General features: G+C 42.7%; 1 protein-coding gene across 2 annotated transcripts; it reads left to right on the top strand.

Annotated features, from left to right (window-relative positions):
* Window positions 1-1521: 1521 nt before the first annotated feature.
* LSM6 (LSM6 homolog, U6 small nuclear RNA and mRNA degradation associated) lies at window positions 1522-16645 on the top strand. 2 transcript variants are annotated; one of them, XM_006065712.4, is made up of 4 exons: window positions 1522-1677; window positions 9691-9806; window positions 13167-13280; window positions 16254-16645. In XM_006065712.4, the coding sequence occupies exons 2-4, from the start codon at window positions 9713-9715 to the stop codon at window positions 16286-16288; spliced, it is 243 nt and encodes an 80-aa protein (XP_006065774.1). In that variant the 5' UTR covers window positions 1522-1677; window positions 9691-9712; the 3' UTR covers window positions 16289-16645. The 2 variants fall into 2 exon arrangements, with proteins under 2 accessions (XP_006065774.1, XP_045019105.1); XM_045163170.1 differs by lacking the exon at window positions 1522-1677 and adding an exon at window positions 1770-1964.
* The last annotated feature ends 5799 nt before the right edge of the window (window positions 16646-22444 follow it).

Consider the following 22444-nt stretch of genomic DNA (forward strand, 5'->3'; position numbering starts at 1 on the left):
AATCTTGCTGGATTAGTATTCCAAAAAAGTCTTACACATGTTTTTTTTGTTCAATAAAAGATACTAGCTGGGTGGGTGGGGTACTTGTAAAATATGGAAAGTTACTCTGTGGGTTAGGGAAGCCAGTTCTAAGCTGCTGAGGGAGTTCTGGGTGTAGCCACATTTTGGTAAACCTTTTGGGCTTGTGAACTAATTCATGGTGTCCAGCCTGTTTGTCTCATGGAGCCCTTACAGATCTATGCCCCTTGGAGAAGGTTACAGTCTCTCTGCGGATGAAATATGTCCTTAAAATTCTTCCTTATCCCCTGCCCATCACCAGTCACGATGACTCCGTGAAGGCTCTTTGGTAAAGGGAACGAGGCTATGAATAAAAATTCTTTTTTGAATAATTGAAATGATCAGTGGAAGATATAGTACAATGATGCCTTTTGTGAAGGCTTTTGGGGACAGGACTGGTTTTATATCCTACTATGTTGTGGATATTTCTGGCAGCTAATCAACTTATTTAAATGATATTTTACTTACATTTTTAAATTATATTTTATATTGCAAATACAATTCTTTTCAACAAATCTGCAATTACTTGGTCTTTACCCACAGTGAGCACTTACAAAAGCATATAATAAAGTCCCTTTATTCTACCAAATCACATGTTGTCATTCTCTGTCCCCAATGTCAATCAAAGGTTCATTTATTCTGCCTATAGCTAACAGAAGCTTACAGGAGGGTGAACTCATTTTTGTCTAAGAAAAGATGTCTGTGTCTTAGATCCTGTAACACTTAAACAGAGTTAAAGATCTATTTAAACCTATCATCGCTTTATTTGTAGCATCACAAATTTGGAATAGAATTGAAGTGTAAGTTTTAATTTGATGAGGGTATGTGTGTAGCGAAAAAAGGAATCAAGTCTTGGCATAACAGTTTTCTTCTTTTTCCTTTCCCTCAAATAGCAAGACTATTGAGAATTCACGCGAAGTTCCAAACCGATATCCCATAGCAGCACTTAAATAATGTCCGTACACCATTTCCAGTTAGAACCAGTCGGTAACACAACGCACTTTATATTATAAAATACGAGTTACTTTCGTGATTTTAATTTTTTGTGTCAATTAACGTCGCTATGGAGACAATCTCTTGCTTATAACGACTTCGTCTTCACACATTTAAGCAAAATCCAAAAGTGGATTTAAAGATTCGAGGTTGCTTGATTTATTTATTTATTTGCATTTAGTTATCCAATTTCAGGACATCTCTAAGTATGCACAGTCATTACTTTAGCAGTGAATTCCAGTTTCCTGTAACTTCAAGTTTTGTTTTTTTTAAACATTTCAGCCTAAAAGAAATCCTGATTAAAAGATCACTTCCAGTGTTGCTTTTTTTTCTTCGAGGGAGTGGGGGAGGGAGGGGTAGTGGCGTTTGCTTTCTGTTAGAAGAGAGAAACAGTGCTTTCCGCTTTGACTCCAAGCACCAACTTCATCTTCGGATTCTGGGATTTGCGCACTCCGGCGCGGTGCGGTTTTCGGTCCTCGCGGGCTGCCGTAGTCACGGAAAGCAATGATTGGCTGAGTCCGAAAAGTGCCTCCGCCTCGGCTATTTCAGTTTCGGTTTCGCCCGGTGGGTCGGCGGAGGCCGGGCTTGTGGGGTGACCGGAGTAAGGGTTCGGATCCCGGCCGCGAGGTGAGCTGCACGGCCGCGCGGGCCATCCGAGGCCTCAGTGTTCCCTCGCCCCGGGTGGAGTTCGGGAGCGGCAGCCCCGGGCCGGGCCGGGAGCGAGCGCGCACTCCGGGGCCATCGGGTGGCGGTTCCGCGCGAGGTGCGGCGCTCAGGCTCGGTCCTCGGCGCCTGCCGTTGCCGGGAGATCGGGGATCGCTGGCGCCCGGATTCCCGATCCCGACCCCGAGAAGCTCTCCCCGAGGGCCGCCTAGATCGCGCGGGGAGGAACGGCAGCGGCCGGGCTTCACCAAGTCTGCTCCCGAGACCGCTCCTGGTGGTTAAGATTCCGCAGGCAGTCCCGACCTGCGCCCGGGGATTCGGCGGGAAGGTGGTACGCTAGGCCAGGCTTCGCCCGGAATTGCCTGGCCTCCGCTGCATCGGCGTGGCTGCGCCTGACCCCCGGGAATTAAAGGCTGCGCTGGCCCAGCTTCCGGAGTTGTCAGATTGGGGATGCCCACGGCTGCTTGGTGTTCAGTCCTATCGCGGCGGCATTCCTGTGCAGTGGTGTGCCTGCGTGGTCAGCATGTATTACCGTGTCTGGAATTGCGATGATGCGGAGATAATATTGAGAGCGATTTGTTCTGTTCTTTCCCCACCCCTTATTAGAGAAAAAATGTAAATACACAAGAGTTTACTGAAGAAAATAGTGTTCACGACACTACAGTCTCAGAATTTTATTCTTGTGTGGGCTGGTTTGTACTTGAGCTAAGGCTGTACCCATTGTATCACTTAACCGTATATTTAGTTTTTCATTTTCACTTAGAAATCATTCCTAAATATCATTTCTAATTTTTGTTTCTTCTTTTTATTGGCTGCCTAAACCATCGTTGTGTAGGTCCTGTAAATTACTTAACTATTACCGACAGCGAGACGTTTAGGTTGTTTATGGATTTTTGCTTCATTTTAATGTTCCAAACAATACTTTGATAAACCTTTTTTTAAAAAAATATTTAAGTTGATTGCATGTGTGCTTAGTCGCTAGGTCGAGTCAGACCCTTTGCGAACCCCTCCCTGCTCCTCTGTCCTTGGGGTTTTCCAGACAAGAATACTGGAGTGGGTTGCCGTTTTCTTCTCTTGGACTAATTCTGGAAGTGAAGTTATTAGAATAGATACTGTGATCTTACCGGGTCTTTTTAAGTCTTCATACACATGGCCAAATTGTTTGCCAAAAAAGTTTTAGTGATTTCCATCATTCTGACTGTGCCTTTTTCACCAAATGTAATTCTTTTTTACGATATCTACCGGCAAGGTTGAGCCTCTTTGGATTTGTGTGTGTGTGTGTGTGTGTGTGTGTGTGTGTTAGTGATATGTTATGATTCCACTTGCTTGACTTTGAGCACGTCAGAGGATGTTAGAATGCGTGTATGTGTATTGTTGGAGTTACTGCATCGGCCTTGACTGAATGTTAGAGCCGGATGATCCCTTAAGCGATAGTCTGTCTTAAGTGATCTTCTGGCATAACTCCCTTATTTTACAAATGAAGAACCCCAGGGCCTGGAGAGGTGGAATGGTGAATAATCCAAGCACACTGCTAATTAAGTAGCAGAGCTGGGATTACAACTCAGGTTTCCCACATCCCAAGCGTGTAGTCTTTACACATGCGGTGTTGCACTGCGCAGTGACATACTCAGGATTAGAATTGAAAGATACTTACGCCCCTGGATTACTCGGTTGTTTTATTTACTTCTTTTTATTGTAGTTGATTTACAATATTGTGTTAGTTTCAGTTGTACAGCAAAGTAATTCGGCTTTATACATGTATGTATGTAATAGATGTATATATATATATAAGTGTAATATTTTACATGTATGTATATATTTCCATAGTCTACTGTTTTAGAATTGTGCCACATAACAGAGATTGTAATCCTGAGTGATGTGTAGCACTGAAAAATGGGACTTTTCATGGCCAGGACTAGAAATTCATTATTTAGAGTCACCGTCCCTTCAAGGTTTTTTTGAAGGTTGTTTTTAGATTCTTTATATGTTGGAATAAAATATCTAATAAGTTACAATTTATACTCTGACACATGGTTAATACTTCATTGTTGGTTTTCATCTGTTAACCCTTGAAGATGTTTTAAAACTTTTTGTTGCTTTAAGATCAGAGAACAATGGTGAGAATGGCAATCCATTCCAGTATCCTTGCCCGGGAAATCCCATGGACAGGGAAACCTGATGGACTACAATCCATGGGTTTGCAAAAGAGTTGGACACGAGTTAGCGACTAAACAGCAAGGACAACTCTCCACAACAGAGGCAGGGGCTGGGTGTGCTAGACACCCCAGGATGGAGCTGAAAGTGGGGCCCTTTCCCTAGCCAATAAAATTCCAGGTGTTCACAGAGCCAGACAATCAGTATGTTGCAAATACACAACTTTTTAAATTTTTTTTTTTGGCGAAAGGCGCTCTGGATGTGCAGAGGGCCAAGTCAGCGTGGCCCCTAAGAGAGCAGGGAGGAAGGTCGCCCCTTGTGGGTGGGAAGGAGGGGTTGGTTTGAGCCTTCAGAGAGGGTCATGTATCCACTGTCTGGAAAGGGAAATCCATGGAGAGCTGTTTTTCACCGTGTCTTCTGCCCTCCCTGACACTCTCGTATTAGTCTACAGCTGTGTTTACTTGGGTTGTAGTACTAGGTTTCACTGCAGTTTTTTCCTTTGCAATCTTTTTTCCACCCTAAACTGTAAATGGGGGAAATTTTACAGTGAACATTGCCAAGAAACAAGGAGTTGGATGTCTTTGCTCAATGACATAACTCAGTCAAATTAAATATATATATATTTTTCCGTTTGACCATTTTTATATATCTCCACAGGCTTAATTTATAATCCTTTGTCACTTTAGGTATCCACCCTCCCCCCAACCCAGTGCTGTGTGTGTGTTAGTTGCTCAGTCGTGTCCAACTCTTTGTGACCCCACGGACTGTAGCCTGCTAGGTTCCTCTGTCCATGAAATTCTCCATGCAAGAATACTGGAGTGGGTTGCCATTCCCTTCTCCAGGGGATCATCCCAACCCAGGGATCAAACCCAGATTCTTTATCTTCTGAGCCACCATGGAAGGCCCCGCCCCTCCCCTGTGTTGCTGCTCTCCAAATAGACCTCACACTGTGTCTCTGGCCATTCCCCAGGTTTAACAAGAGCATCTTGACTTATTCAGAAGGGCAGCTGTACCTCTGAAAGTGCCCCGGCTTTAGGATCAAGCCTTAGCTCTGCTCACCACCTCCCAGGGTTACTCTGTGAATTGCTCAGGAATCTCACGTGGCCTGGCACCCAGTGGGATGAACATAGTTTGGTTCTTCACCCTGCTCCCCATTCTTCTACCTGAAAAAATCTCTGCCAGGGCAGTCAGCAGATGTTCTCATACCAGACCTCTCAGGAGCTTCTGCTGGGAAATATACTGCTTTTGATTTAATAGCCATTTATGAGAGTAGGTCGTTTAAAACAAGCCTGAGTAGGAGTCGGGAGGGAGAGTAGGCCTAGAGGGTGATTACGGCTTTAATTTTGAACAGAAATTTTATCAAGGTGACCCTGAAGCAAGGAAGCCTTTTTCCTCTTACGTGTTTATGGTTCAAGAGGCTTTTTTCTTCCTTCAGAAACAGAACTGTTCCTTCTGCCTTATCCAATTTAAAAGATGAAAACTTAAAATTACGTGAGCCAAGTCATGGGAAAAATTGTGGTGTCGAGACCAATTTACTCACACAAAATGGATTTATGGACGAGTCGTTAAGTAACCAAGAGTACCACGGAAGCCTAATGAAGACGAATGTAAAAGATACACTTGCCCAAAGTGATGGATAAAATGTGTTTGAGCAACCATCCTCTTTACAAAGAACTTAAAAAAAATTTTTTTTTTCTAAAAGATTTAGCACAATATTGATGTTCTGGGGAGTAGATGAGTACTAGTCTCTTCTTTTACATGACTTCCAGTCTTTTGAGGGAGAAAAAATTCATTTAGAAAAAAAATAAGGTATATGAAAGAGAATAAATAATGACAGGTAACCAAGTAGGGGGAGGAAATGGCAACCCACTCCAGTATTCTTGCCTGGGAAATCCCATGGGCAGAGGAGCCTGGTGGGCCACAGTCCACGGGGTCACAAAAGAGCTGGACATAATATAGCGACTAGACAACAACCGCCAGATGGTAAACTGTGATGCCAGGACTCAGTGAGAGGGCCTGTCTGCAATCTGTATTCGATCAGATCTCTGCTTCAAAGCTTCCCAGGGTCTCCATCACTGACACAAGTATTTCCCATGCTGCCCAGTTTAGAAGAGTCCTCTAGGCTTTGGCACAGATTCCTGGGTCCCGCCCCAGCATTACTGAGTCAGGATATCCACGTGATGTGGGTGATCCACATGTGGCCCTGACCTGCAGGCTTGTCGTGGTCAGCCTGACTTGCCCTGCTCCTGCATTGGTGGCCCTGCTCCCGTCTGCAGCTGCTGCTTGTCCTCCAGGCATAGGGGAGCATTTTCCCTTCAAACTCAAACACTGTCCGATGCCTTTGCTCAGATTTCTCTCCTTTTAGGCTGCTGCTGCTAAGTCGCTTCAGTTGCGTCCGACTCTGTGCGACCCCATAGACAGCACCAGGCTCCACTGCCTCTGGGATTCTCCAGGCAAGAACACTGGAGTGGGTTGCCGTTTCCTTCTCCAATGCATGAAAGGGAAAAGTGAAAGTGAAATTGCTCAGTCGTGTCCGACTCGTAGCAACACCATGGACTGCAGCCTACCAGGCTCCTCCGTCCATGGGATTTTCCAGGCAAGAGTACTGGAGTGGGGTGCCATTGCCTTCTCTGCCTTTTAGGCTGGTGATTCCTTTTACTCCATACTCAGCTCAGGTTCACCCCCAGGAATCTTTCTTTGATCTGCCAGGCCTGGGCTAAATGAGTCTTCTCTATGTGCTATTCCCTGGATAATTTTATCCAAATACATACGACTTTGAAAAGCTTCTCCAGTACTTTCCAGGTGGTCCAGCAGTTAAGACTCTGGGCTCCCAGTGCAGGGGGCTGGGATTCGATCCCAGGTCAGGGAACTAAATTCCACATACTGCAACTAAAGGTCCCGCATGCCACAGCTAAGACCCAGAGCAACCAAATAAATACATAAATAAAAAGAAATAAATATTAAAAAAAAAAACAAACGAGAAACCCTCCTTTTGCATGTTTCTGCCCCCTTTGGAGTGTCAACTCTTACTGGTATTATGTCCCCAGTTGGTGTCGCATAAAAATCTGAAGTGTTGAATGCCTTCAAGAAGTGATCAGTGTTAATTGGGATAAAGATGAGGCTTTATGGCAGAACTTAGAAGGCAAGGAAAGACAGTAACATTTTAAAAATAATATCAGTTGGTCAAACTATCAGTCTAGGTTAAAATTTATCTTTAACTTTTTTTTTTAAGAAATGAAAAATTTTATTTGAGTCAAATTATAGGGTCATAACCCAAGAAGAGCATCTCAGAAAGCAATGAGAACTTTTCTCTATTGACTTTTAACTTCAGACAAGGTAGTTAATAGATTTTCATGTCAGAATGCATCTTAGTGAGGTTTTTAAGCAGAAAACGAACAACTAGTTTTCTGTCAATATTGTAGATGAAGAAGCTGACATAATGGGATTTAGCATCTGACAGGAAATGAGCTTAAGACTCAATGAGTGAGTCTCTATGGGGCCTTCAGCCCCTCAGCCGCAGAACAATGCATGTTCCATAGAGAAATAAGGCAGTTTATAGATAAATGGGAAGATTTATTTCTTTTTACTAAACTCACTAAAGGTACTGAATCTGCTACAGTATTTACTTTGTAATTTTTTTTTTCTTGGGCTCAAAATAGCATAAATAACTTTGTTATGTGGCCTGAGTCATGAATGAATAGTGATTGTCCTGATTAGTAATTGAAATGTCAGTTATCTGTTGAGCCTGTGTAGCTAAAAAAATAAACTGGCAATTCAATGGAAAAGGTAAGATTTACTGAGCAAAATAATTAGTTGATCACATTAAAAAAAAAATCCTTCACCCTTGAGGAGGTGGAATGGATGATGGATGGGCCAAGTACCAGCCCCAAATTCAAGAATAGTTTTTGAAATTTGTATTTTATTTAATTTGATATGTTTTTTTTCTTGGTTAAAGAAAATTATTTTACTTCGGTTACAATAACTTTTTGCTCACACTCTTAAACAAGAGGGTTTCCCCGGTAGCTCAGCTGGTAAGGAATTTGCTTGCAATGCAGGAGATCTTGATTCCTGGGTCAGGAAGAACCCCTGGAGAAGGAATAGGCTACCCACTCCAGTATTCTTGGACTTCCCTAGTGGCTCAGATGGTAAAGAATCTGCCTGCAATGTGGGAGATTGGGTTCAATCCCTGGGTTGGGAAGATTCCCCTGGAGGAGGGCATGGCAACCCACTCCAGTATTCTTGCCTGGAGAACCCCCAGAGACACAGGAGCGAGGTTGCAAAGAGTCAGGCATGACTGAGAACTAAGCAAAATCACTTTGTGCTTATGCTCTTAAACAAGAGTTTAAGTTCTTCTAGACTCTAAAATCTGTAAGATGAGAGCCTGTGTGTACGTTTTTTGAATTCTCTTGCAGAGTGTGTCCATAAAAATTGTTAAACAAGGAAGAGTCAATAAAATCTAGCATTCTAGCTTGTCCAGCCTGCTCCTGAGTCTACATAGATTCATGCTGAGAAAAGCCTCCATATAGTGATCTTCAGCCTGAATTCAGATCATTTGAGTGGAGAGACTTGGAGTGAAATAAGTAGTGCTATTAATGGGAGAATGGTTAATGAAAAATTTTGATTGAAAACACAAAATCCAACACAAGTTCTTGAGGCAAGTCCTTCACGCATTGTACCCATGCTTTTTTCAGTGTGATGCTATATAGCTACTGGATACAAGTGATATTGAATATGACTGAAACAGAAGAATCAATTTCCCAAGTTTTGCTTAAGTAACTGCAGCTTTGTTATATTTGTTTACCGAAGTATTTTGAAAGCAGGGACTTATAAAACAGGATGAATTTTTATTAAAAAATATATTAAAGGTGCGATGGGTAGCTATGTATGTCTGTGATTGATTTGGGTGTACAATGCTGTTTCCCTACTTCAGACCCCTATTATACTGGATTTGTAAGATTTTTTTCTTTGTCATGGAGAGTTTATTTGCTATAATAGGATAAATAGAAATCTTTGGCTACATTAGCAGCTTTCAGGAGGCAACATAAAGATGTGATTAAGACATGGGCTGGCCTTCTACTTACTAGCTATGTGACCTTGAACAGGCTGTTTAGACCTTTCTGTCTCTAGTCATCTGTAAAATGAGGTTAAAACAACACCTACCTCTGAGCGCTAAGTGGATTAATACATGTGAAGTGCTTACATAAGTGCTGGCCTGTAGTACATTCAAATATTAGCTTTCAATTATAATTCTCTCTAGAGATACTGTTTTGACATCAGTTGTTGTAAATATTCTATAAACAGTGGCTTTAAAACATGACTGATTCAAACTTGGACGTTGATTTTGCCACATTTGGGGCACTTTTATTTCATCTTTCTGGGCCTTTATTTTCATCAGCAAAATGGGGATTTTAAAACCTTCCCAGGGTTCTTGTAAAGATGACATTTGAGGTTCTGAAGGATCGTAGCAGAGCGCTGAGCATAAAACAAGTGTTGGGTGACTGGTGGGAATGGGTATATTGACTGCGCGGGAACGGAGGGGACAAGTGATTAGGAACATGGACTCCGGTAACCCGGGGCTGTTCTGTGATGAGGCTGTGGATGAGGTAATGTGTATAAACACTTAGCTTAGGATCTGGCTTCTGGAAGGTACTGGTTAGCTGTCTTGTTAAGGGCGTGGTGGGGGAGTAATGTTGATTCTGCACATGTGGTCCTTTGACGCTTGATTTCCTATAAATACCCTAAGGGCTTCCTGTTTTGTTCTGTTTTGGGTTTTTTTCCGCTGACTAATTAACTTCCGGCATTGCCTTCATTGCCCCTTTTCAGATTTCTGATCAGGATTGTTAAAATGAGTCTTCGGAAGCAAACACCCAGTGACTTCCTGAAGCAAATCATTGGGCGACCAGTTGTGGTGAAATTAAATTCGGGAGTGGATTATCGAGGTAAGATTTCGGTGCTTCATCCTTACTGGTGTTTGCTAAAGAAGTAACAAAGTACCCAGTAGACCAAAAAAGCCTTGGTTGTCAACAGATTTTACGCCCACTTCTTTTCCTACCCCGGAGACAGTTCATTTTAGAGAGATAACTGACCACAGAGCGTATGTCTGTGATTTCTGGCCGGATCTGGGGCTCCTGTCTCTCCTTTGGGATTCGTGTGCCTGTGTCTCTGGCGATAGCCAGGCTTGAGTAACTGGATTCTGAAGAACTTGGCCCAGTCACATTTGTTTTTATGGAAGTAGTCAAGATTGGCGAGCAGCTATTTAGGCAGTATCATTTTATAGTGTGAACTTCCCACTCACGAAATGCGTGGGGTGTCCAAAGACATCTTTTTGTTCTTGGAGAGAATGAAGTGCCCTTTTTAAGAGGCTCTGACACCACTGAAACTAACTGTGGAAGAAAGGTATCCAGTTTCATTTTCTGAAATAACTAAATTCCTAATCTTCCAAAATTAAGATATGTTAAATTACTGGGAATATTTCACAGTTGTAGATAGCTAATTCATTAGCAGAGTTTTAAAGCTTTTTCTTGATCACTCTCCTGAATAATGATCCTAGTCTCTTGAGATTTTTCCACTTTCCACACATGCAAAACTTAATTTTATTGAGAGATTACTACGGGTCCAGTGTGCATGAATCACTTTAATTTTTATCTTGTCATCACGTAAATCCTTTTGAGATCTCTGTTGATTATCCCCACCTAGTAAGGGAGGAGCTAGGACTCAGACTCAAGCTTGACTCAAAAGCCTTGTTAAGAAATACTCTGCTGTCTATGTATTAGTTTCTGAACATTAATAACATATCTCCAGTGTAATTTGATTTTTGTAATGGAATTAGAGACTTTATACTGAATGGTGGTGGTTTAGTCACTAAGTTGTATCTGACTCTTGGGACCCTATGGACTGTAGCCCTCCAGGCTCCTCTGTCCGTGGCGCTCTCCAGGCAAGAATACTGGAGTGAGTTGCCATTTCCTTCTTCAGGAGATCTTCCTGACCCAGGGATCAAACCTGCGTCCCCTGCATTGGTAGGCGGGTTCTTTACCCTGATCCACCAGGGAAGCCTGTACATAGAAGAAAGCTGCTGCTGCTAAGTGGCTTCAGTCGTGTCCGACTCTGTGCGACCCCATAGACGGCAGCCCACCAGGCTCCCCCGTCTCTGGGATTCTCCAGGCAAGAACACTGGAGTGGGTTGCCATTGCCTTCTCCAATGCATCAAAGTGAAAAGTGAAAGTGAAGTCTCAGTCGCATCCGACTCCTAGTGACCCCATGGACTGCAGCCTACCAGGCTCCTCCATCCATGGGATTTTCCAGGCAAGAGTACTGGAGTGGGTTGCCATTGCCTTCTCTGAGAAGAAAGCTAAATCTCCCCAAATTCCACCGTCCAGGGATAATCAGCCTTACCCACTTGGATCTGTCTCCATAGAAGCATAGTTTTACATAAGTGGGATCAGTTGTATGTGCATTCTGGTCTTTTTTTTTTTAACGTTAGAAAAATGCCTTCAGTTCTCTCATGATACAGACAGTTGAATGGCTGCAGAGGAGTACCATGAGTGTATGGACCACGGTTTTATTTTTGTGGGCTAGGGCTAGGGTCTCAGAGTCAGAGAGGGTACCAACTGGCCCCTATCAGAGCAGATGGTTTATTCTTGTCTGTGTTCTTCTCAATTCTTGGGTTAGCCTTGCTTTCGACTTTTCCATTCTAGTTCCACAAGTAATAACTCCTTTCATTTATATTTCTTTGATTAGTAAGTTACAGCAACCTTTCATATGGGTATTAACTGTAATTTTTCTCCTTTTATGAATGTCTGGCCATGGCTTCTATATATTAGAAGAAAATGTACACTATTTAGGGCATCCTATAAAGAATGTGGTTAAATAAAAATGGTGGGGGGGAAGCCAGCTCTCTATCAATTTCCTTTCAACCTTGTTAGATTAAAATACAGGAGAGGATCATATTTATAACCTCTAGGAAGCTTTTTCTTAAAAAAAAAAAAAAAAAAAACCCTTTGCTGTGAGAATATTTTTATTAGAAGGGAAGATTTTATTTTAAATGCTTTTAATTAATTTTCAAACATTTATGTAGCTTGTCTCAGAAGTTTCTTGCTCACTTATGACCATGGTTTAGATATAGCAAGAAAGAAACCATAAAGTTGTAGCTTCAGCTTTCTTCTGATAGGAAATAATTATTAATTATTCCCAATCCATGCTGATGTTTTGAAAGTTCGCAGCCTGTAGGAGGGTTTGTTAGCTTACTGTCTTGGGCTCTTATCACAGACACAGTTTTGAAAAGAAACTTTTTGTTGAGAGGATAATGGGGGCAAAGGCAGAGAGTGAGGAGCATATTAACGAAATTGAGGCTAAATGGAACTGTCGACTTGGTTAATCGAATCAAGTTTGTAGTATTTGTTTTTACTTAAATTGTCTTTCTGGAAAATGCTACTTGAAATTAGAAACTCAGAAGTCAGTGGTTTACATATCTTAGTCTTTTTAAATGAAGGATCATCAGATCAAATCTTGCAAAATTGCTGCCATGTTAACACAATGGAAAAGATTCACTTGAACAATTTCCTAAAAAGCCTGGGATGTTTTGGCAGTTTTTCTGTATCTGTCCGGATTGGGAAGGATTCTGCATGGAGCGGCAGGGAGAGGGGTGTGCTGTGAAGCAGCTTGGGGCCTGCGCGCTCACGTCGCGCTTCACCAGGAGTCCCAGCGTGAAGATGTTCTTTCAGGACACCTGTTGTCTCCTCTTCTCCATTATTTTAACACGTTGTGGAGACTTCCTTTTAACCCTGGACCACTTTCATCTGCTGCACGGGATGTTGTGACAGAACGAGATAAACTGGCCAGAGCCATATTTCCCTTAGTGGCCGAAGTCAGAAATGCCATGCCTGGGGGCGTGAGGAGGCGTGGCTCGTGCTCATTTGTTCGTGCCTAACTGCCTGTTCCTGTCTTTAGTTGTCAAAGAATGGGATTTTACTTGGAATATTCTTTCTGTGTTGCTTTTGTGAAGGTTTTAAAAGTTTGCCATTGTTGCCATGCATCCATTGAGGAAGGCAGCAGCTCCTTGTTTTTGCTGCCAGCAGTTGTGGGTATGCGATGGCCTTGGTGCTGTACGGGCCTTAGCCTCCATTCAGACCTAGAGAAAGCCAAGACTTTTTGTGCTTCCCTCTATTGAGTTGCATTTACAGTGTGAATTTTTATATTAAGCATGTAAGAGCTAATGAATGAAGAGATTGTCAGCTCTCAGGTATACCCTGTAATTTTCAACTCTTTTGCTTTGTGTGTCTCCTCTTTGAATCCGTCTGCAGGGGTCCTGGCTTGCCTGGATGGCTACATGAATATAGCCTTGGAGCAGACAGAGGAGTATGTAAATGGACAGCTGAAGAATAAGTACGGGGATGCATTTATCCGAGGAAACAATGGTAACAGCCCTTCACTCTATAGTTGTATAGCATCCACAATAGGCCTCTTTCTTTATAATCAGATCACCAGCAGGTTTTCTGGATAATTCAGTTTTAGTTTTGCTTTGTTGGTTTTTAAATTCTAATTTCCTGTAAAATCTTTGCTGTGGCCATTTTTTCTTTTAGATGCTTCACGGCATTTTGGAACTGGAAATTCTCTTCTTCCCTCCCTGTGCTTGACGAGGGCCTTGGTACAGTGGCGCTGAGCTCTGTTCTCGGATACAATGCGTTATATTCCCCCAACGCCGTCTCTCACCTGGCGGTGGGAACTCTGGCTCTGAGAATGGCCGGTATTTCCCTGCTACCTTTGGTTTGCATCATTTGACAGTTAACTTGTCCTGTTTCTCTGTCAAGCTTTGAAATGCCTTTCTTGTGGGAGATTTGAATCCCTTAGTTTGGCAAAGATGACAATAGAGGAAATATGGCTCTGAAGGTACTCAAGGGAAGACATCAAAACTGGGGATTTATCCTTTGACCCATCCCTGCTTTTTGGTGTCATCTCCCAAATGGAGTTCTGCAACTCTTGATTTCTGTTTTTTTATTATTGTGCATCCTCCAGTTCTAGATAAGTTCTTCCACCTCCTTACAATTGGATCTCTTTGCTGTGAACTAAACATCCTGACTTTTATGGTAGATATTCTGTCTCCTGTCTATACAGTACCATATTGCTTCACATTATGTCTTCATTTTATTTTATTTAAAAATTTGTTATTAAAGTAGTTGACTTACAGTATTGTGTTTCTGGTGTATAGCAAAGTGATTCAGTTATATACATACACACACACACACACACATATATAACTGAATGTATATATATTATTTTAAGATTTTTTTCCATTATAGTTTATAAAATTGAATATAATTCCCTGTCCTCTACAGTAGGACCTTGTAGTTTATCTGCATTTGTTGTTGTTGTTCAGTGGCTCAGTTGTGTCTTCTTTGCGACTTCATGGACTGCAGCACACCAGGCTTCCCTGTCCTTCACCGTCTCCTGGAGTTTGCTTAAATTCATGTCCATTGAGTTGGTGATGCTATCTAATCATCTTGTCCTCTGCATCCCCTTCTCCTTTTGCCTTCAATCTTTCCCAGCATCAGGGTCTTTTCCAATGACTCGGCTCTTCCCATCAGGTGGCCAGAGTTTGGAGCTTCAGTTTCAGCATCAGTCCCTCCAATGAGTATTCAGGATTGATTTCCTTTAGAATTGATTGGTTTGATCTCCTTGCAGTCCAAGGGACTCTCAGGAGTCTCTTCCAACACCACAGTTCAAAAGCATCAGTTCTTTGGTGCTTAGCCTTCTTAATGGTCCCACTCTTAAGTCTGTTCATGACTACTGGAAAGGCATAGCTTTGACTATACGGACCTATATATAAATAAAAACTATATAGAGAGATATCTACATAAAGATAAAACTATATGTCTCTCTATATAGTTTTTATCTATGTATAGTAGTTTATATCTGCTATTCCTAAACTCCTAATTTATCTGTTCCCACTTCCTCTGTGGTAATCATGAGCTTGTTTTCGGTATCTGCTTCTGTTTTGTAAATAAGTTCATTTGTATCATTTTTTTAGATTCCACATATAAGTGATACCATATGATATTTCTTTTTCTCTATCTGACTTACTGCACTTAGTATGATAATTTCTGGGTCCATGCATGTTGCTGCAAGTGGCATTATTTTGTTCTTTTTTATGGCTGAGTAATATTCCATTGTATAATATTCCATGTACCCTTCTTTATCCATCTGTCTGTCATCTGTCAGTGGACACTTAATGTTGCTTTTATGTCTTGACTCTAGTAAATAGTGTTGCTATAAACATTTGGGTCACATTGTATCTTCCCTTTTTAGTTCTTCCAGTGTGAAGAAGAATAGGCCTCCTATCTTTAATATTGTTTTTATTTGACTCTTTCCACTCACGGAGAAATGTTAATGATCTTTCCTCATCTCAAGACAGCTGATAACAGCAGTCAGCTGTGGGTTCTGTGAGAGGTGATAAGGTCGATCCTGTCACATAACACTCTACATCTCAAACTTGGCCAGTTTCCTTGGGGTGTTTCCACTGTCCTTCTGATGCTTTCCTTTATGTAACCTTTTCCATGGGGTAATTAGTGGTGGTTAGTTATCTTTAGACTCCATAATTCACATCCTAGGCTCTTAAAGAGGATCCTGGCTTATCTGATTAATCTGTACCATATCCTTTGATCAAGATAGCTGTCAATGTTCACTTTGTACAAAGCTGTCAGAATTGGGGTAGGTGCCAGAGTGGAAGGGGTGGTAACCCCTGGTGGAAACTTGCCTCCTGTGAGCCAGTCGTCCAGGGCGGTCTGGTTCAGATGTGCCACACATACCCTAAAGAGTTTGTGTGGGTGGTCACGAGAGGACTAGCTGAGTAAGACTTTGGATAACACCAAAGGTTGACCCTTTACAGGGAACTCAGAAGAAGGACTTTGGTGTCTTTAACAAAAATTTAAAACTCTTCAGCTGTTGTTTACCCTGATGTAACTTTAAAAAAGTAAACAGGAAGTTTAGTGATTATATTGAAAAGACGGATGAAACTAAGTGTTTTTAGTCTGAAGTCTGGCCTGGTAGATTTACTAATATTTTTTGACTACAAGCATAATTGTTATACCTGCAATTTATAAATCATTCTAAGATTCCAGAGACTTTCACATACATTTTATTTTATCCCCTTGTTCATGATTTGCAAGTCTAGCCAGACATATGGCTAAGACCAGAACACAGTCCTCTGAGACATCAAACCCAGGTCTCAAATCATAAAATTAGCCTTACAGTAGTTCTAGAACTTACTGTGTGGTTTGAAGATTACTTTGAAACTTGCAGAGGTATCAGGCTGAAGTCTGTGTGCCGTTAAAACTGGCTGTTATGATACTTAAGAGCAGTTTTTTTCACTTTGTTCATTTTTTTCTTTTTAGTGTTGTATATAAGTACACAGAAGAGGAGGATGTGAAGACACCAAGACAACAGTACTTTTCATACCGAGATATATTTTTTATCAAGTTTTTTGTTTCTTCTGTCATATAATTTTTCGTGTTTTGTAATAGTTGGTGATTTTTCACTGACACATGATGGAGATAAATGTGTAAAATTGTGGATTTAATTGTAAAGAGTTCTTTCATATTTAAGTTGCAGTCATTTTCTTTTACCTCTGTCAGAAAGCAAAAAGTTTTTTTTTTTTTAAAGTGGAAAGAAAATTTTTTTCTTCCTACACGGAAGTTTTCAAGCAACGCCATTTGATCTGACTGCTTTGCCTGTGGGACTGACCGAAATAATGGGCGTGAGGCTAATAAAACACTGTAGAGACGGCCTTCTCGTGTCCTCTCATGTTTGCTGTGCAGGGTGCTCGAGGGAAGACGTGCCACCAGGCGTCTGGTCTTAGGTCTGAGGCTGCATAGTTTCCCCAAGACCAGACGCTCAGCGTCTGCTCCACCACCTTGATAGGAAATAGAATTGGGGGTCTCATAGTGGTGCTTCCACAAAAGGAGTGGGGCGGTGCTGAGGGCTGCAGCCTACCAGGCAGGTGGAAACACTCTGATGCCAAGCCTGTGCACAGTCATTTTGCATCTTTTGGATGCTGTTCACCGGGTGGGTTTTCTTGCTCCCTTTTCGGAAGCTGGACTCCCACGCCGTCCTCTCATTTTGGGAACGTGGCGGGGAGGAGCCAGTCCTGTGCAGTCTGACCCATCATTTGCATGAAAGGGAGGCCTGGAGTTTGTAAACTCATTTCAGGTTCCAGTTGCTCGTCTGTGACGGGCAGAATTTCTCGGAGCTCTTGCTTAGGGAGGGGCTCCTGGAAAGCCTTTCTCTCCAGCTCCAGCTGAGTACCTTGTCTGGGAGCAGAGCTCCAGCAACCACGTCACTTGGCACAGGGCGGCTCCTCTTCATGTGGCTCCCGCGGGGAGGGTTTCCCACTCTGTTTACGCACTTCCCTCAACCCTGCTGTATTCCCTGAACCGTTTACGCTGGCTCTCAGAGCAACAAATACATCTGGGCACCGTGGCTGAAGGAACCCGAGACAATGGTGTGGCCATCATGTTGGTCTTCCGCCTGCAGGCGTCTGCCTTCTGCACTGCAGGCCTGTGCCAGGAGCTCCCCTGTGAAGCTGCACCCGTTTCCTGGCCGAAGGATGCAGGGGCAGGATGAGGAAAGAGAGGAGAGAAGAGTCTGGAGAGGCATGTGTGATATTTTGTCTGGTTTTACCTTAAAGATCACAGAGTGATTGGAAACAATTATTTTTTAATTAATAACCCCAGGAAAGCGAACAGCAGCGTTTCACAAGGTCTTACTGTGTGCACACCAAAAATAAAACCATGCTTCAATAATTTATCACTCCCTGACAGGGGCTTGAAAAGGGTTCCGTCTCTAAGTACAAATCACCAATTTGCTCTTTTATAAATGACGTCGTCTAAGGGGAAAATGAATGTCCCTCCAAGTGGAGCACACGTGTTCTCATTTGTTTTGTAGAAGATGGGGCTGCCAGGTTCCCGCACCCCTTCATTCGCTCACATCAGCTGCTTCTAAAAGCAATTCTGTTGTTATCACCCACCAGTCTGTAGCATCCTGTTTTTACTAACTTCTTCCCTGACCTCCCTTTTGGTATTATGTCTTTATTTCCCCCTTGCCATCTCTCTCTGTTCTAATAGTTCTATGGTGGAGTAGTGTTTTCAACCATGGAACTACTTTTAATCAAGATCAACTTCAGGAAATGCTGCCGTTTTTATGATAATAAAGGACTGTTTTATTCACTTGTACCAATGCAAGTTGTCCCCTGTGGATACCTTCATATCCTGGAACTGTGAAACAAAGTGTAAATGCTGAAATTACTTTTTTCTTGACTGCAGTCTCCTAGAGGTCAGTGAATGATTTCCAGTTACACTGTAGCAAAGACATTTGTTCCGGGTTGAAGAATTTTTCACTTGAGCAAATACATTTTTCCCTGTCTCTCTGCCCCCAAATTCCAGCAACCAGCTCTTTATCTTGGGTTGTGACAAAAGTGTTTAGTGAGAAACAGAAAATTGTGCTTGACTTTTTTTTTTTTTAAAGACTTTCTGACTTCATATTCTGTTTTGGTCTTGTGAGCTGTTCCTCGGCTAATCTTCCAACAAGTTGAATTGATTCTTACTTCAAAACTGTTTATCCCCAAACAGAGCTGTTGACAAGTACAAATACAGATGGCAGGCATGTGCTGCGATCTCCACGTTCACATCTCAGCATTCAGGAAGGGAATGCTATTGAGATGCTTTGCGTCTTCAGCCTTTTTATGCAGGGCGATGTGGAGAGCTTCATTATGTGACAAATAGTCCACATGGAAGGGACTCGCGTGAGGTCTGAGAAGGCAGCAGTGATGACTTGCTGTGTGTGGTTTATCACCGTGGCGGTCGTAACAGTCTATAAGAATAGAAGCGGCCTCTGAGGGGAAACACTGTCCTTGATAATCACACTGACTCATGAGTGACCCCAGTACAGCATTCCAGGCCACAGGGCCAGTCTGTCCTCTTACTGTGGGCTGGCGCTGACCTTTGTCCTCAGGAAATGATCCTCAAAGTATGGGCCAGCTCTCCTATTCAGAGGCAAACCCCAGCTCGTTCTGTGGCCAGGACCATTCTCCACTGCATTAACCCATCTTCTCTCTGCTAAAATAAATTGTTGGGAAAAGGAAGGCAAACTACAGTCTTTGTCTCCCGTGACCTTGTTTCTGGAGCTCCTGCACTCCACAGCCTGTCTCTGACTGCCTTTATTAAGATGGCCCCAGTCATTGTTGAGCCGGACTCCATCTAAGAGCTAATAGCCTTGAGGGACTTCCCTGGTGGTCCAGTGGTGAAGAATTCGCCTTCCAGTGCAGGGGATGTGGGTTCAATCCCTGGTCCCAGAACTAAGATCTCACATGCCACAGGGCAACAAAGCCTGCGAGCTGCAATGAAAGATCCTGTGTGCTGCAACTAAGTCCTGACACAGCTATAGATAAATAAGTATATATTTTTTAAAAGTTGGAGTTAGGCTTAACCTCCAGGGTCTGAATATCCGGCAGCTAGTTTTATTCCAGTTTGTGCAAGGGCATGGCAGCACACCCAGGCATGTCTCTGTAAACTGAGCAGCTTCAACTCCCCCGTTGCAGTCCAGTTAGCCACAGTGGGGGTGAGACCACAGAAGTGGGTGTGCAAGAAGGCACAGGCCAAGTGCTGGGACACTGGCTGTGACCCCCTCTCTCAGCCTGATTCCCTCATTTAGGGGATGGGAGAAGGGGCCAGGCAGTGGGTTAGGAGGAAGTGGTAGAAGTCACATGTATTGAATGGTAAGTGTGGGCTGGCACTGTGCTAGGCCCTGTGGGTACAGTGAAGTATCAATAAACGTGACCCTGTTCATGCTCTCCATACTAAGTTTGTAGGTTTAGGTGTTTATGGGAGAAAAATGGCACTCTCCTTTCTTTTAATTGAACCAAGTGTTTGAGAATTCTTTTAAAATCTGAGCACTTTAGATGGATTTGATCATCTCAACTATATGTTCATATCTTGAATTCCAGATAACCTCAGGACTAGATAATTTTGAAATCTGATTATCTCCATCTGTTCATCCTGTTTCCTCACAGGCCCATATGGTTCAAATTCCCATCTTCATACTCTTTTTTTTTTTTCTTTTTTTTTTCATCTAGCGAAAGCCAGATTTTCAGTTTTGAGTCATCTGTCTCTCTGAAAGATTGTCTCTTCTTAGTAGTAATTTGAGAGTTATAGCAGATAGAAGGTGAACATATTCTAGGATCTTCATAAAATCATAAAACATTGGTGCAGTTGGAATAGACTAGTTTTCGAGGTCTTGTTTACAAAATTGTCAAATCCATATGGACTCCATTTATTCCAAGTTTTATAATGGAGTGGATGCCTGTGGGTTTGGCAAAATATTCTACCAATAATTTGGATTAAAGAAGAGGCCAGTTGGTGAAAAGTTTACATAAAATAATTTTAGAGAGATGGTTTTACTACCATTACGTGCATACAACATTCCAAATCACTATTCAGTGTTTATTGAAGTCTTACTGAACTTGTAATAATGAAGAAAATAAAAAATTGTAATCAGCTGGTTGAGTGGATAATGCTAGGATACTGGACAACTTTTTTTTTTTTCTAGGCGGTGTGTCAATCATAAACAACCCTCAAATTCCAGTGGTTTGAAACACATGATTTCCACTCATGCTGTGCAACCACAGGGGCTCGCAGGTGAGACTCTGCTCATGGGGTCACCTGGGGGCCCAGGCATAGGGTGCACACCTTATGCTTCCGCCACCTCAACAATACTCAAGACTCTGTGCCCTGGGGGAAGAGTGGATAGCATCATGCCTGGCTCCTAAATGCTTCTGCTTGGGAGTCACTCCCACTCCCATCTCATTAGTCAAAGCAAGTTACATGACCATGGTTTGCCTTACTTTTTCAGGAAGTGTAATCATAGACCTTGAAGAAGAAGAAACCAGAAATACTGGTGAACAATGCTAGTATTAACCACAGTATGGGTATTAGGGTTCTCCAGAGAAACAGAGCCAATAGGGTATGTGTGTGTGCGTGTTGTTCTGTCTGTCTATGGGAGAGTGGGGGGCTTTTATTTTAAAGAACTGGCTCACAGAATTGTGGAGGCTGGCAAGTCCAAAATTTACACTTTGGCTGATGAAGACCTAGGGGAAGAATTGTAATTTGAATCCAAAGGCAGTCTCCAGCGGAATTTTTCCTCCTGGGCAGGTCAGTTTTCTCCTAATGAAGTTTTCAACTGATTACATGAAATCCAGCCACATTATTGGAGAGTAATTTTGCCTTACTCGAAATCTGCTGATTTGAATGTTAATCTCATCTTACCCTTGCAGAAGCATCTAGAAAGTTTGACCAAAAACCTCAGTACTGTGGCCTAGCCAAGTTGTCTCATAGAATTAGCCTTCACAGTATGTTACTGCTGCTAAGTCACTTCAGTCGTATCCGACTCTGTGCGACCCCATAGGCGGCAGCCCACCAGGCTCCTCCGTCCCTGGGATTCTCCAGGCAAGAACACTGGAGTGGGTTCCATTTCCTTCTCCTTGCCGTGTCCTTCTCACAGTATGTTAAACTGTATTTTTTGCATTATGAATTTTTCTTACAGAAAGGAAGAAGTAGACCAAATTCAAAACTGCAAAGTCTCAGATTTTTATTGTATTGAAAAAAAGCACTTCTTCTTTAAGACACATTGAGGGACCTGTGTTTCTGATGCCTTCACCACTTCTTCATGAGATTCCAAAGGAAAATGGTGATTGCTCTGTAGTTTCCAAAGCTGGGTCTGGATAGATTGCTTTGCAGGATACCTTACAAATTCCCAATTACTACACTTCTAGATTTAAGAGAAAAAGCAGAAGATAAGAAAATCTTTTGCATAGAGCAGGTCTGCATGATTCCAAGCCAGGCAAATAGGTATTCTGCCCATATATTGTGGAGAGGCGTGGATCTTTTAGTATATACATCACAGCCATGCTCTGTGTCAGCTGTGTCTCAGAGGCACAGGGTATGTTTCATCTAAAACTAGCCTCTTCACTTTTCAGACATTAGGTTTGTATGGCTCTCACTTTCAGTGGGGCTTCCCAGGTGGCGCTCACGTGCCTGCCAATTTAGGAGACCTAAGAGACTCGGGTTTGATCCCTGGTCAGGAAGATCCCCTGGAGAGGGGCATGGCAACCCACTCCAGTATTCTTGCCTGGAGAATCCCATGGACAGAGGAGCCTGGCGGGCTACAGTTCATAGGGTCGTAAAGAGTCAGACACGACTGAAGCGACTGAGCACAGACACACTTTGAGTGTACTTGAGACCCTTGCGGTATCTGTATTCTGAGAAAGGGAACGTGCTGCCTACTTGAAAAGGCGTCCCATTAGGAGGATCTAATCTTTGAATTGGGCCAAGCCTGCCTTGCATCCTCTCCTGAGTCCCTCTGGGATGAGCACAGATGCAAAGATTTCTGGGATCATTTCCTCTCCCGTAGGATCACACTCGGAGAAGCCAATGGCAACCCACTCCAGTACTCTTGCCTGGAAAATCCCATGGACAGAGAAGCCTGGTAGGCTGCAGTCCATGGGGTCGCTAAGAGTCGGACACGACTGAGCGAC

This window comes from Bubalus bubalis, chromosome 17 (genome assembly GCF_019923935.1).
Source record: "Bubalus bubalis isolate 160015118507 breed Murrah chromosome 17, NDDB_SH_1, whole genome shotgun sequence".
NCBI classification, from domain to species: Eukaryota; Metazoa; Chordata; class Mammalia; order Artiodactyla; family Bovidae; genus Bubalus; species Bubalus bubalis.